General features: G+C 38.4%; 1 protein-coding gene and 1 long non-coding RNA gene across 5 annotated transcripts; one reads left to right on the top strand and one right to left on the bottom strand.

Moving 5' to 3' along the window:
• Positions 1-27: 27 nt before the first annotated feature.
• Positions 28-5,711, top strand: LOC112167688. 4 transcript variants are annotated; one of them, XM_024304732.2, is made up of 10 exons: positions 28-331; positions 1,101-1,306; positions 1,391-1,433; positions 1,548-1,626; positions 1,721-1,766; positions 1,851-1,949; positions 2,037-2,105; positions 2,209-2,440; positions 2,736-2,857; positions 3,140-5,711. In XM_024304732.2, the coding sequence occupies exons 2-10, from the start codon at positions 1,109-1,111 to the stop codon at positions 5,390-5,392; spliced, it is 3,141 nt and encodes a 1,046-aa protein (XP_024160500.1). In that variant the 5' UTR covers positions 28-331; positions 1,101-1,108; the 3' UTR covers positions 5,393-5,711. The 4 variants fall into 4 exon arrangements, with proteins under 4 accessions (XP_024160500.1, XP_024160499.1, XP_040362143.1 ...); XM_024304731.2 differs by having other exon boundaries at positions 1,081-1,306; XM_040506209.1 differs by lacking the exon at positions 28-331 and adding an exon at positions 842-972 and having other exon boundaries at positions 1,081-1,306.
• A 2,096-nt stretch (positions 5,712-7,807) lies between these two features.
• On the bottom strand, positions 7,808-11,185 carry LOC112167825. The gene is made up of 3 exons (XR_002923956.2): positions 10,427-11,185; positions 8,741-10,279; positions 7,808-8,590 (listed from the first exon to the last, which is right to left on the bottom strand). It is a non-coding gene; the product is annotated as an uncharacterized LOC112167825 (long non-coding RNA).
• Positions 11,186-15,754: the final 4,569 nt, after the last annotated feature.

Below are 15,754 nucleotides of genomic sequence, written 5' to 3'. Positions count from 1 at the left end.
GATAACGACAATGCGAAATGTATTATAATCGTGCTAATGTTGCGTTCAAATCGCACGATTTGGGAAGTTACAAGCACTTTTTCCATGGAGAAATTAATCGTCGTACAGTTGTCAAATTGATTGTTGCATGTAACGCCTCGACGACGAGTGTTTGCCATGAATTCATTTGCAGAAAAGCAGATAACTTTACTCTTAGAGGGTACCTTGAAGGGCATTATAAACTTGATTGTGATGCTTGAATTGGAGATGTGAAAATTTTTCTGATTTGGAAAGAGTTCTGGGGTGGTGATCTGCCATATTTCCTTCTTGTTGAGAAGAAAGTGTTCATTTGGTAATTTATCTTGCTTTCCTTTTACTTCAATGTGCAGTGCTGCATTTATCTGCTTACCAGAAAGCTTTCTTCTGTGGTTTTCACTCTTTTCTCTAATCCAATTTATTGCCTTCTTTATTCACCGAATCTGTTTCCTAAAACTATATTCTTACTATGATTTGTAACACATGTTTGCTCTTCAGTCTCAAATTCGCAACCTTCTCTTTGCAATGTTAGCTCTGGATCCTCAAAGAGCAAATGGAATCTTGAGTAAAGAACTGAGAGAACAAAAAAGGGGCAGTGGTACAGTGTTTTTATCAAAAATGAAAACTTTTCTGTTTTACAAAAAATAAAAGGAGATTTGGTTTAGTCCATGAGAAGTATTTAATCCAGAAAAGGAGGTTGTGCTCATTATTGTATTATGAAGAAATAGAAATATGGTCAGCTTTGATACCAGCTTCATTTGGTAGTAAAACTGGTCAAGTTAGTAAGATGTACTAGTAATGAGCTGCAATTTCATCCGTTACGAGTGAAAATTGTACATGCATTTGCAGATTTGCTAATTTATTTTTTTGCTCATGTCTTACTTTGATTCAGCTCATTTAGACGTTTAGAAAGACACAGGAGTTTGGTTTTTTTTTTAAATTTACTTCAGGAATCAGGTCAGGTGGTTTTTTTCATGTTCTTTCTTCTTGTTTTACACTTCTGCTATAGTTAATGTCTAATACAGTAATATAGAAAAACTTATTACCAAAGCTGATGCCTTGCAGCCAAAATATATATAATACAGGGGTGAAAATGGAAAGTGGAGGTGAGGTAAAACGAAGAAAGAGTGCCCGAATTTCAGCATTAGAGGAGGAAAAGAGGAAAAAAGCATGCACCTTAGAAAGTGACAATGTTAGCGAGGATCAGACTCATGTTAGAAGAGGAACTTCTACAGGCAGAAGGGGCCGCAAGCGAAAAAGACTTGAAGATGTTGGCCTATCATCTCCACAGGTCCTTCTGTCCCTTCCTTACTCTTCATTGAAACTCTAGTTTCTCATGAATGGTCTTCTGTTTATCATTTTCTATTATATGCAGGATAGTGAAGACCCAAAAGATGAAGATTATTCGATCTACGAGGGTGAGCTTGTTACTTAGCATAGATTTGAATTAAATTCTAGTGGTTGTAACTGGTAACACACTCGTCAGTAAGATTTCTGAATGTGTTAACTGAGTTATTGTTTATATTTATCAGATGAAGCAGCATATCTGTCATATATACAGGAGGAGCCTGAAACTCGGATACTTGAGTTTATCCTTGATATACTGCAAAGGTGCATATACAATGCTTAGTAGAACACCATTTGAGAACTCGGATCTTTTTACATGAAACATGGTTTCTTATCTTGATCACTCTGCTTAATATAGGAGGGACACATGCAATTTATTCACAAAGCCTGTTGACCCTCAAGAGGTTAGTTACACTAGATTTCTAAAATCTCATTTTCAGATGTTTTGTTCCTTATTCAAAACACTGATCTATTACTTGCTTTTGAAGGTTTGGACCTATTACAGGATTATTAAAGAGCCAATGGATTTTGGAACCATAAGGACAAAACTTCAGGAAGGAAAATATACAAACTTACAACAGTTTGAGGTTCACTCCCAAACACTCTTTTACTTGCTTTCCTTGAACAATGTATGAACAATTTACCTAGTTTTTCATTCCTTTTGAATTTAACAGCATGATGTGCTTCTAATATCCGCCAATGCAATGCACTTCAATTCATCGACCACCGTTTTTTACCAAGAGGTCAGCTACTTCTTACTTGGTTGAATTGCACATTCTTCGTAGACATAAACTACCAAGTTGATCTTAGTTTTATTTGTCAATGCTAATACATTAATGCTTTCAGGCTCGAGCTATACAAGAGCTAGCGCAGCAGCTTTTCCAATCTCTAAGAGCTGATCCAGAACAGTTTCAGTTACAATTCTTACTGACAAAAAGAGGCCCCGGTAGGAAGCCGCAAAATCAAGGCAGAGGTTCACATAGAAGCGTTCCTAGACCAGTTGGCCGACCGAGTTCCTCGCGTGGTCCATATATTAGAAGGAAAAGTCAAGCAGGCTCATCTAATGCAAACTCTTCCAGTAAGTACAGATATAGAAACACTTTTCTTCAGAAATCTTTCATATGTTGGACTGTAAATTATGATGTTTAAAGGATAGAAGTGATATGGTTTTGCCATTACCCTCGACTCATCATGTCTTTGAGGAATGCTTATTACTTGCAACAGATGTTATTATTGAACTTATTGCAATGGCTTATTGACTGTTGATTAGAAGATAACTAGAGTAGAGGGATATTTGGTTGAATTTTCATCTTCAAACATTCATGTAATGAAAAGGAATCTGATTTGGTTGCTTTCTCTTTTGCTTTTCACAGGAATGAGAAATGGTAGAAACTCGAACTTAATGGAATCAGAGAGGCGTGAAACTTATAGGCTTTCGGATGAGGATAAATCACTATTATCAGTTGTCCATGATTCTGCAAAGATACTTCTTCATGTAAGTGACTTATGGTACTGACATGGCACAAAAACAAGGTTGATCAAACTTTGCATATCATAGTATACCCCTACTTGCATAATGATTCAATCTTTCCTGGGAGACAATGGATCCCATTTTCCCTGGTTGTATTTTGACAACCCAAAATGTTCTCTCGAAACAAGAGTTTCATTTGACATGCACTTTGTTCCATCTTTGTTTCTTTCAACTTCTTTATTACCACCCTACTAACCACACAAATATTAACATTGCTTACCCATATCCAACCTATCTCTTTTGTAGGTTGATAATGGTGATTCTGGATATAAAGAAAGTTTGATGCAGTTTGCTAAAAATTTGGGGCCAACAGCTCAAATGCTAGCAGAAAGTAAGTTGGTACAAGCTTTCAGCCAACCTCCGAATTGCCAGCCTCAAGCCACTCATCCAATACAAACCCAGAACTACATGGCTCCTGCTCCAGTCCTAGCTTTGCCAGCACCAGAGGTACCTGGTCGCCTTCTCGATGCTAACAATAGTCACATACATTGTAGTTCCCCATATTACGTGCCCAACAGTGATTCAAGTGAAAGTAAGTTGGCACAAGCTTTCAGCCAACCTCCGAATTGCCAGCCTCAAGCCAACTATCCAATACAGAGCCAAAACTACATGACTCCTGCACCAGTCCTAGCTTTGCCAGTACCAGAGGTACCTGGTCACCTTCTCGATGGTAACAATGGTCAAATACATCGTGGTTCCCCATATTACTTGCCCAACAGTGATTCAAGTGCTTCATATTTTCACTGTGATGCTTCTGCACAAGGATATGCAAGAGCCAGCAACGGTGGTATACATATCAATGACAGTGCTAACAGGAGAAACATGAGCCCTCCTAGCACATCCCAGTTAGGCATGGTTCAGAACTATCGTGACAAGGGAAAAATGGTTGTTGATCTAAATCAAAACATGGAGCTCGTAGGGACTGGTGATACAGAAGCCAGGGCCCATTCTCAAAATGTAAACAGCAATGTTCGGTTGGAGTCACATATCCGTGTTGTTAGAGATTTCAGTAGTCCTGGGACTTCAAGCAGTGGCATGAAGTTCAGGGCTGTGGACATGTTGGGCAAGCCTAACCCCCTACAAAACCAGCAGCAGTTTCAGCAAGCTCATCAGTTGCCTAGAAGTACTGGGACTTCAAACAGTGGCATACTCTCTTGGGCTGTGAATAGGTTGGCCAATACTAGTCACCAGGAAAACCAGCAGCTTCAGCCAGCTCAGTTGTCTAGTACTGGATCATCCAACCAGTCAAGTTTACTAGAGATCATGGCCGGAAGAAGTACCTATTTGAAGCCATCATCATCTTCGTTGCGCTCTTCATCTGCAATGTTATCAAGTTTGAGTGAGGCATCAACCTCCTGGAATGATTTTGGCTCACACCTGAACAACAACAATGCAGCTAAATCTGCACAGACAGGTCAGCAGCTTCAATGGAGCCAACGCAGTGCAGAACAAGATCTGCAAGAAAATTGTAGCTTTCTAGAAATGCTTGGTGACGGCTGTAACCCATGGGACAAGAGTAGTACACTTCTGAAAAACGAACAACATCTTGATGACGTTAATTATTCTTTGGGGAGTAATGCATTTATGAGAGATGAACAACAGCTTGGAGAGGTTAATTGTCAATCGGGGAACAGTACATCAATGAGAAATGAACAACTGTTTGGTGAGGGTGGTGCTCAATGGGGGAGCAATACATTTCTGAGGAAAGAACATCATCTTGCCGACAGTAACTTTCCTCTGGAAAACAATACATTTTTGAGGAAAGAACAACAGCTCAATGGGGGTAACTTTCTGTTGGGGAATGGTACATTTATGAGGAAAGAGCAACAGCTGGATGTGGAGAACTTTCACTTGGGGAATAGTACATGTTTGAGTAAAGAGAAACAGCCTGAGAATGGCAACTTCCAAGTGGGAAATAGCACATTTATGAGGAAAGACCAACTTGATGAAGCTAATTTCCAATTTGGGAATAGTACTTTCTTGAGGACAGCACAACAGTTTGATCAGGGTACTTTTCTACTGGGGAAGAATTCATTTATGAACAAAGAACCACAGCTTGATCGTGGTAATGTTCAAATGGGGAATAGTACATTTATGAGCAAAGAACAATTGCTTAATGAGGGTACTTTCAGACAGGGGAACAGTACCTTTATGAGCAGAGAACAACGACTTGGTGAAGGTTCTTTTCAATTGGGGAACAGTACATGTATGTGGACAGAGCAACAGATTGATGAGGTCAATCACCAATGGTGGAATAGTACATTTTCGAGGACCAGTACATTTTCGAGGAAAGACCACCAATATCTGGGGAGGAGTGAACAACAGCAGCCTGTGGATGAGGGAGTAATGCCTGACTGGTACAGTGCAATATGTTCTGCCAATGAAAGAGCTTCTAGTAGTAGTAGTACTCAATGGTACCAAAAGGAGCCTATTGATCAATCTTTGCTGCCCTTGCTCTTGGTGGACAATCAGCAGCCTAACTTGGCTCTTCAGCTGTGAGCCTGTGACTGAGAGTTCTTCATTTGCCAACTAAGAAAGTAGCAAGCTCTGGCAGTGAGTTGAGCTTAGAGGTAGTATTTGTAAAGAATAAAAGGGTGTCTTTCATTTCATGTTAACAGTTAGTTTTTTCTACCCAGAGTAAAAGTGAGAGGGAGTCATTGAACAATTACATATCGGAACAAATCATATGATACTGTATGTCACATATGGTACTTGCTTGTGCTTATCAGTAATTTTTCCCATTTCCCATTTGAGAGAAATTGTATGTTATATTGTAGAATGTCTATTTATACTCCCCTTAAATGGAATTTCACTGAAATTAAGAAGTAAAAATGCAAACACTACTTGATCAGTTGATTTAGTGACATAAGTCTTCTTTTTATAAGTGGGAAGTCTTGAGTTTGACTTACAGTAAACTAGTTGTTGTATATGAGTTGTTTATTTGACCAAAAAAAAAAAAAGGTTTTTTGACACTGCATCTAGTGAATGAATTACCTTTCGGCTCTCTATTATACTTTATTTCAAAAAAAAAAAAAAATTGTAAACACCACACAATAAAGATTTTAGTGACAACTATTGGATAAAAATTGGGCTAAGCTACGACTTAATATCCGCAATTCCTATAAATGAAAACCTAACACAACTAAACTACGAAAAAGATTTGAGATTCAAACTCTGTGTATTAAAGTTATGCTTGAAATTTTAAATATTTTATACTAAACTTAAGTCGCAAATAACATATTAAGAGACGGATCATTAATAAAATGAAATAATAAGAAGACATAAAACCTCGGCAGTTGGGACCGACCCTCAAACCAGCAGGGGGAGGCAGTCTGAGATGGTGCAGAGAAGATCTGGAGAGACGGTGGATTCTCTCTCGAGCTCTCATTATATATAGCTTTGTAATGTTCATGGGAATTGGGAAGTGCCGTATAAACAGGTTAAACTTGAAAATGCACCGTGACATCATCCTGTAAATGAACTCGGTAAATGTAATATTCATTGTCATGATGCAACACGTACCTCAGAAGATTCATCTCTATAGTCTATATAGTTCACCCTCAAGAGGTTTCGAAAAGTGCAAAAGAAAAAATCTCAACTAGGGCACTTGAAAAAGTAGACAAAAGGCACTTGGTCCCAGTGAAAGCCGGTTAAGCCTGCAGATGGCTGGCTCCTTACTTCGATGACTCGTACTTCCAATGACAATGAAGAAGTACCCCATTTGTGATTAAACAACACGAGCAGTGAAGCAGAAAAGTAGGGAATCATGGAGATTACTTTTAAATTACGTAAATAGATCTATGATTAACCGATATCAACGCCACTAATCTAGATATGACATTGGCTGGAAACATTTTCTCTTCACGCTCGATGTGGTTTGGCATTTTTAGCGATATCAAAATTTAGACTAAAACGATATTTAGGGTTCATATCCAAAATTAATTGGCAATTGATAGAGTGGGTATAAACTCATAATGCAAGGTTCCCAATTTTGTATTTGGGATTCATATTCTCAACACGCCTCCACATGTATGTCGAATTTTCAAGCCATACACGTGGACAACTTTGGGTTGGAGTCAGTGTAGCCGTGAAACATGCACACGTGGGTAACCCGCTCTAATACCATGATAAAGTAATTTCACATCCAAAATCAATTGGCAATTGATGGAGTGCCTCAAACCCTTATAAACATTATGTCCCCAATTTCCTATGTGGGATTCATACTCTCAACATGAGTGTGTTACTTAAAGAGTAACATAACCTTGGCGTTGGAAAAACACTGCCGCAGATCAAAGTAAGCAAACTGAAAATTTGTTAGTTGTCCGGTAACATACAGACTTGATAATGAAATCTAATGACTAAAACTTAATCGGCGCTGACGGTTGAAATGTAAAGAACAGAGTGAAACCCCTACTTACTCTGGGTCTCACAGTCGGAATTGGGGACAACATAACACCGCCGATGGCATCCTCTAATGCCGCCAAGGCACCAACAAACTCCGATCCACCTACGACAGCTAGAGTAGAGCCGATATGGCAGACCCAGAGAAGAAACAGACCAACTGGCTCGACCTAGAAAACCTTCCATTGAGAGGGCTGCTTGATAACCGTGGCTCGTCGAGAAGACCTCATCGCTAGTGGTGAAATGCAGCCCATTGGTTAGTGTGGGCAGACTCATTGCTAACCAATAGAGAGAGCTAAGGTTTTCATTGGGAGATGTTAAATTAACCATGTAATTGCTTCAGAAAGTGTTTTTCAAGTAAATATTAACATCATTTAGTAGATATCAAGTGCTTTGTCAACAGATCTCTCGTGGAAAAAGGGAGGCATCAAATTCCATTAATCCAACACTCTCCCACTACCAAGTACAAAGTTTTAGGATCGAGATCTATGTAATACAAGAAACATTTGGTGACTTTATCTTTGATAAGCAGGTGTTATTTGTCGTCTGGGAGTTCTCTTCATGCATATAGTAATAAAATAAGGGAACAGAAACATGGCAACATGAACTGAGCTACCTAGGAACCAAAACAAGCCCCCCCTTATGGAAAGAATATTAACCTAACTATAAAATAACGTACAAATCAAAGACCATAAGTAAGAGATGCCCATTACTCGAAAAATATAATTAAAAAGCCACTTACATTTGTACTTCCATTATCGACACCCAATGAACTGCATATTTAAATACACTTCAGATCATATACATGCATATTCACATCACACCTTTTGAAGCTTTAAACCATTTTAATTTTAATAGGGTTCCAGAACTTCAGATGAAGGGTTTCACTACAGAAGAAAAGTAGAAAATCAACCCACTTGGAGAAATTTCTTTCTTTTTTTTTTTTTGTGAGGAAAAGAAAATTATAATTTAAAATTCATAATACAATCAGAACTAAAAACTAAATTTATTGAAATTAAAAGCGGAGAGGGCAGAAAGCGGCAGCTTCTTAGACCAAGTGATAGCGGTATCCGAGCTGTGACTTCGCAATAGCATCCATTACAAAATTGGCTTCAATAGGAGAAATTTGTTATTTTCACACAAATTTGCAAAAATAATGCCAAAACAAATTTGCAAGAATCACATTTTTTTTGTTGAAGGGTTCTCATCCCACAGCCTGCCTAGGGTTCTTCTCTAATCGAAAGCATTCATATTCAAGATCACAAGTCCGCAAAAAACTGCAAATAATTTACTCATCTAAAAGAAAATAGGAAATTGAAAAATGAGGTTAATCGACAAGGGAAAAGTGAAAAAAGAGTAAGGTAACTTATGCATATTCTTTTTACTGATGCATGCCAAAAAAAAGTTTACTTTTATCTATGTGATATAGGTTTTTTATATTCATACCAATAGGGCTGACGACACTAAGGCCAATGAAGCATAGGTGTGAGCTGATAGCTACAAGTTCCAACCTCTGCTTTCCTGCTTCTGGGTTCTCTGAGAGACTGCCGTTTAGCCCCACAGAGACAGTCATGCCAAAACGCACGGGCTCTATATCTATTATCTATAACATAAGAGAACCAAATTACCAATGCCTAGCTACCTCAAATTAGTATACTGCTGCATTATAATATGCGCTTCCAAAAGAATACAGACAAGTAGACACCCAACCAACCAAGCCTCCATGTTTAACCTGTAAAGCATCAATGGAGTTCAGCTCTTTTAAGTTTGCAGTGTGACTTCACTTCACTCGCAAAAGTTTGCTTTCGATTCTCAGGCAAACGTGTCTTTAAATCTCTGGCTGTCACTAAACTAACCATATATATATGTACATATGTATATCCTTCACTCTATACTGTGTAAGAACCGATAATATAGAGATGAAGAGGGTATGGTATGGGAGAATAGTACTGAAAAGTGAAGTATGAGTGACTAGCACTGGATGGTGAAGTACCCCTTGGATAGAGAAATGAGCCCCAATCATTTTTGGATTTATTTTCTGCAGACTTGAGTGTACCTTATTATTGTGAAAAACATGGATGAGAACACCTATGTGACAAAATCAATTAGAAGACAGTAAAGGGAGCTCCCTTCAGTCCAAGCACAGAAAAGAAAAGGATGAAATTTATCTCCCGAATCATTCACACATTCGCGGCAGAAATTCCTTCCGTTTTCTCTACCGTGTTTGAGTGAATGAGTCGGCAGCTAATCCAAACCCTTTGCCCTTCCATGAGTGGACTGAAGAAAGCTCTCTTGCACTATCTTTAAGAAGTAAGAACTATACATGTCCTAAATTATTCCAACAATCTATACCGCTAGCTTCATGAAACCAACATATAATTCAAAAGGAAATATGGAAACAAATATACATGTGGTACATCTATATCCTTCTGCATCATAACAAGCAAGAAGACTTGATTTATCTCCTTCTTCAAATAGCTGGCTAATTGACAACAAAATAACAATTTACATGATGCAATTTCAATCCCGGCCACTATTTCTTCTTGCCAATAACTAGCTTTTTTATAACAGGATAACAATTAATTTACAGGATGATTTTACATCCCGCCATTAACTTTTCCTTGTGATGCAACCATGCAGACCAGAAATTACTAAGGTTTCCTTAATCTGATTGGAAATATAGAAAAGGAGATTAAGTATAGAATGTGATTAGAGAATCTCAATCTCCCATAGTCTTTATGAATTACTGCTTCGTTGGTTGGAATTTATACATCTAGAGATCAGTAACATTCAAATTTCTTGTTCAAGAATAGTACTCCGTTTCCAGTTGTTACTGAAATCTATCTCTATTACACTATATATAATCCTTGGGAGTAGTAATTCTTATAATTTTGTCATATGATTAGAAAGGTAAAGAAATCTTAAAATTACCAGAAAACGGTGTCGATTCCGGCTGTCCACGGCTTGATTTCTGTCTATAAACCTCTGTTCCAATTGAAAAGTTTACATAGATTAAAATCATGCTATCAGAGTAAATAACTTCTTGCATGAACCCTAACCCTAAGTAAACAATTAGAGATGTTAATAGAGAGATCTTTGCTAAAAAAGAACCAAACATACTTTGAGACTTACTAAAATTAAAACCTCCAGGGAAGAAACCGAAACCTAGCTCCTTGCAACTTCAGGAAACAAAGTAATTAAATCCGTGCGAATTCAACCAAAATCAGGCCGCACTGACAAACCCAGAAATAAGTAATAAAAAAGAGAAATTAAAAATTAATTAGGAAAAAATAAGCATAAAGTTAAAGAGTCCTGCAAAAAAAAAAAAAAAAATTCAAGAAGGGTTTTGTATTAAACAAGCTGGAGTGTCATTGTCTTCCATGCGAATCAGGGAAAGGGAAAGGGAAAGCGATTGAAGATCTATATCTCTGATCTCACCTCTAGCTATAACACAAATCTGGCAGAGTAGTGGTCTTACTTGAAGGAAGCAACAGAGTAAACAAATAAAAAATAAAAGAGGGCTTTCATCTCTTCTCTCTTTCTTTTTCCGCAGGTGAGTTTCAGGAGCTTTTTGAGAGTTATGACCCCTCCACCAACCCAGAATAAATTGAATGCTGTATTTCCAGTCATTCGTCATGGATAATAACACCAAGAGGAGGCTCAAATATTCAGAGAGAAAGAGAAATTTCGAAAGGGATGGTTAATTCTTAAAAAAAAAAAAAAAAAAAAAAAAAAACAGAGAGAGAGATGGTTAATAATAGAATGATCGATCCAGCTCATGCATCATGAGGTGATGGGGTGGGGTTTCTTTGACCGTCTGTTTCAGACTTGTGGCAGCGGTCGACAGTGTACTGTTGTGGTGCACTAATCTCTAGGTCGTCTATCTACCTCTTCCTCCTCTTCTGAGAATATTTTAGGGAGAGAAGTATTGCTATATATAGGGTTTGAGGTCATACACAAGTCTGGAGAAAGTCGGGCTGTAATACTCACCGTGGATTTGGAAACTACGTAATTACCCCTTTACACACAAATAATGTTTTTTGAGAAGACACACAAATAATGTTGCCAATTAGAAAGTCTGAAAGTGCCATCAAGGAACCAAGGAGGCGTATTTCTTTTTTTTTTTAACGTAGATTTCAACTACTTGGAAGGTAACAAAACTACTTGGAAGGTAACAATTCAATGTATGAGCTAATCCATTACTCAAGTGTTGAGTATTTACTAAAAATGGCACCCAAATAGGGTAAAATTTCTGCAATGAAACATCGCGAAATTGACTCGAGTGTATCTAATAACATACAATACAATTGAACAAAATCGCATAGAATTAACAAGATATCAACCGGTGGCTTCGATGTCAAAATAAACTTTAATCTTGTGAAAACTACCACAACATAAGAAATTGTACATTCTTCCCTTACATTTTGTGAAATCCATATTTTGTTTTCTCATTCACCCAAAAATAGTTGTTCATTGAGTGAGCTAGGCAATCAAATAACTATAACTAGCAACATTAAATCATGGTTTTTCCTTGCTTGGAACTTTACATCATTTTTGTTGAAATTTTTTTTTTTTCTTCATCGGATTAAATGCTAGTTGGTAACTTGGTTTTCCCCTTCATACCTAATAAATTGATTGTAATTGTAGATAATTAGTCATCTTTTATATATATATATATATATATATATATACATGTATATATGTATATGTATATGTATATATCTAAGGGCGTAGCTACATGGACATTAGAAGGGTCAATTGACCCTGCTCACCATCTTGATGAACTCCATTTTGCCTGAAGTGTTTGCTTTTATGTAAGAAAAATATGAGCTACTTGACTCAATTTGCCCCTTCTAAAGTAACAAAATAGTTACTTTTAACTAGCTTATGACACCTTATTCTTACAAACAAATGTGTTTCTTTTTGTATATCTATTCCTCTCCTTGATTTGTTTATCTCATCCTTGTGTACATATTTCTTTTTGTTTTTTGTCATCATAAGAAAATAGTTTGGAGATAAAAAAAACTGTATTAGGTGATTATTTGTTTGTAGATTAGTAAAGAGTATTTTAAATCGAGTCGGTTATTATTTTTATTTTTTTCACTTAATCGACTAGCTATATAAGTTTGACCCCTCTTAACTAATTTTTTGGCTACGCCACTGTATATATCTATACACACACACACACACACACACGTGTGTGTGTGTGTGTAGAGGCCCGATCAGGAGCGGACATCAGCACTTTCGCTAAAGTGAGGACGTCGATGCAGCAGGCGGCTTCCAGGAGGCGGCGGAGGCGCAGGGCTGGCTGGAGGCGTCCCAGACCTCTTCTTGGCCGCGTTCGAGGTCGGAGGAGGTCGGGCTTGCCGGTTTCTGGGCAGCCACCTCACCTGCAGTTGCAGGTTCTGTGCAGCACCGCAGAACTGTCGCCGGCGACTCTACCTGACCGCAGACCCCTCCGCACGACCCCCAGCATCCCTCCGGCAAGCCACGCAGTGCCGTCGCCACTCGATCGAGGCCGGAGGAGCGACGTCCGAACTTTTTCTGGGTTGCGGACGTCCGCACATTGTTGTAATTTGCAATTTGCAATTTTAAATGCCTTAACGATCATCAATTTAGCTGAAATTTTACATAGATGATCTATACATTAGGACCTAAAAACAGAATGGTTAAGATGTGAATATGTGATCGAAAAGTGGCAAAAAACTAGAAATCCGTACCTAAGCTTAGGTAAGGATATCCTTAGTCAAGAAGAACTGTATATATATATATATATATATATATATATATATATATATATATATATATATATATTGATAAGCACAGGCTTATATATATGAGAATCACACTCTTATCTCATAACTTTTATACACACACACACACACACATATATATATATGTGTGTGTGTGTGTGTGTATTTATATATTGATAAGCACGGGCTTATATATATGAGAATCACACTCTTATCTCTACTATTAAAAAGTTATGGAAGTAAAATTCACTCTCCTCGAAAAATATTATCATTTTCTGCTCAAGTACGTATAGTTTAAAATAAGAAGGAAAAAAAATTAATCAAGTTCTATTTTAGGGAATCAGAAATTGAGAGAAAATCGCTATGTGTTCTCATTGATAATAGGGGCCTCTTTATATAGAGAATTACAATGCATAGAATCTAAATCATACAAGGAAAGTATCGTACATTGAATAGGAATCTAGATCCTTCTAATGTAACCCTATTACCACTAGGTCAAGTAACCTATAGTTTGTGCCAGACACACAAATTAGGATTTACTTGAACACTCCCCCTTGTGTCGCCCAAATGCTGTGCTTCTCTCGTTGCCCCACTAAAAACCTTGCCGAGTAACAAAAACTCAGTGGGACAAAAATAACCTCGGTCGAAGGGGAAAAAGAGCACAATACACCATTCACATTTCGAGACCATACATGTAGACACCTCCCCCCTGATGTCTGCATCTCCCCTGATGACTACGGTCATTGGAGTTCGGATAACTTCCTCAAACGATGCTACCAACATGTTTCTCAAAAGTGAAATTTAGGCAATGACTTAGTGAGCAAGGCTGCTAGGCTGTCCTCAGATTGAACCTAGTTCACTTTTGATCTTGAGGAGAGTTTGTTGTTGTCGCTTTTGATGTAGCCTTGCTTCATTTGTTCAACACAAGCAGCATTACCTTGAATGCTCGTAGGCTCATCTGTGGTAGACTTCAAACCACAATTGTTTGAACATGCGTAATTATAGATCCAATCCATATAGATTCACAAACCACTTCGTGAAGAGCAATAATCTCTACATTGTTCGAAGATATAGTGACTAGGGTCTATTTTGTAGACCTCCAAGATATCATGTCTTTACCCATGGTGAACACTTAACCAGTTTGGGAATGCCTTTTGTATGGGTCAGAGAGATACCCAATATCAGCAAAACCTTCCAAAACACATGTCGTTTTTGGACGAGGATAGTGGACGCAGGCCAGTGTTGGCGGCGTTCCTGGTGTGTGATGGATTTGAATCCATTGTCTCTCTGTAGGGATAGAACAAGCTCATATCAATCGTACATCTCAAGTACCGAAAGATATCTTTTATACCAATCTAATGGCGTCGCGTTGGTGCAGAGCTATACCTTAGCTAACAAGTTCACTGCAAATGAGGTGTCCGGTCTTGTGCATTGAGCTAAGTACAATAATGCGCCTATTGTACTTATGTAGGGCACTTCCGCCTCTAGCACATCCTCGTCATCATCCTTTGGACGAAGAGGATCATTTTCAGGATCAAGACTACTGACGATCATGGGGGTGCTTGAAGGCTTGACCTTGTCAAAATGCCTAAGCATCTATCAACACGATGTTCAAGTTCCAAACTGAGACATAATCGTGTTCTCCCAAAATCCTTCATCTCAAATTCGGATTTCAAGTGTTCAGCGGTTTCCCTTAACTCTTTAAGGGCTTCCAATGAAGATCATGTCCAACATGAACCGCGATAGAATCTGAAACTTATTATGGAAACGCATGGGCATATCTCTTCCCAATCAAGTAGTCATCTTAGTGAGCATTTCAACCTTCTTATAAACGCGCTCCGTGGTCTAGAGCCACTTGACTTGGGTAAATAAAGTTCACCATGAACCTTCATGTATATTCCGTATCTAGATCCCTATAGAGATACGTAGTGACCATATTCGTAAGTTGCATGTTCAGTTATTCAGAAACTACCAAACTGACAGGGTAGTAGAGTGCAATGACATCTATTACGAGAGAATATGACTCATCGTAGTCGATTCCAGGGCTTTTTGTGAGAAGTCTTGTGCCATAAGGCGAGATTGCCATCTCTTTTTCTCATCACACTTTCTAATGAAGACCCATTAGTCAATAGGTTTTATGTTAGGAGGTGTTGGCATCACTGGCTCAAAAACCTTCCTCTTCGTTAGAGAATCCAACTTAACCTGGATCGCATCTTTCCATTTAGGCCAAATTTCTCTACGTTGGCATTCATTCATAAACTGAGCTCGGTTAGATGTCATCGGACTCAAACAAACTCATGCACAACGAAATGCGCAACTACATCATCAATTATGATGGAGTTTCTATCCCAGGTCTTATGTACACTAGTGTAATTTTCATAAAGCTGTATATTCTCAGGAATATGTTCTGACGTTGAGACGTCCCCCAATGATAACCATAACCTGGAAGATTCTCATGAGACGGATCTTGAGTTTTAATGATCAAAAGATTGGAATGTGCCAAAGTATCATTCGAACCCACGGGCCTCCCACTCATCCTAGCTAGGGCCATGGCCTATAACGCTAGAGTGCCACTCTCTTTGGCATTGGCGCCATGACTACCTCCGTGTAGGGTGGCGCTACGTCCTCTCATAGGGACGTCCTTCCTTGCAGGCATGTTTGCAGCATATCTATGTGATCTCGTCACTTTAACAGGGATCGCGATGAG

Source organism: Rosa chinensis, chromosome 5 (assembly GCF_002994745.2).
Source record: "Rosa chinensis cultivar Old Blush chromosome 5, RchiOBHm-V2, whole genome shotgun sequence".
NCBI lineage: Eukaryota > Viridiplantae > Streptophyta > Magnoliopsida > Rosales > Rosaceae > Rosa > Rosa chinensis.
This window is presented reverse-complemented; position numbering and strand designations above follow the sequence as displayed.

What these genes read in the sequence shown, in the direction of transcription:
- LOC112167688 (XM_024304730.2), top strand. Translation starts at nt 1,070, where the DNA reads ATGCCTTGCAGCCAAAATATATATAATACAGGGGTGAAAATGGAAAGT. An exon ending in CAAACTTACAACAGTTTGAG is followed by an intron (nt 1,950 to 2,036) that starts GTTCACTCCCAA and finishes TGAATTTAACAG; the next exon opens with CATGATGTGCTTCTAATATC. An exon ending in CCACCGTTTTTTACCAAGAG is followed by an intron (nt 2,106 to 2,208) that starts GTCAGCTACTTC and finishes TAATGCTTTCAG; the next exon opens with GCTCGAGCTATACAAGAGCT.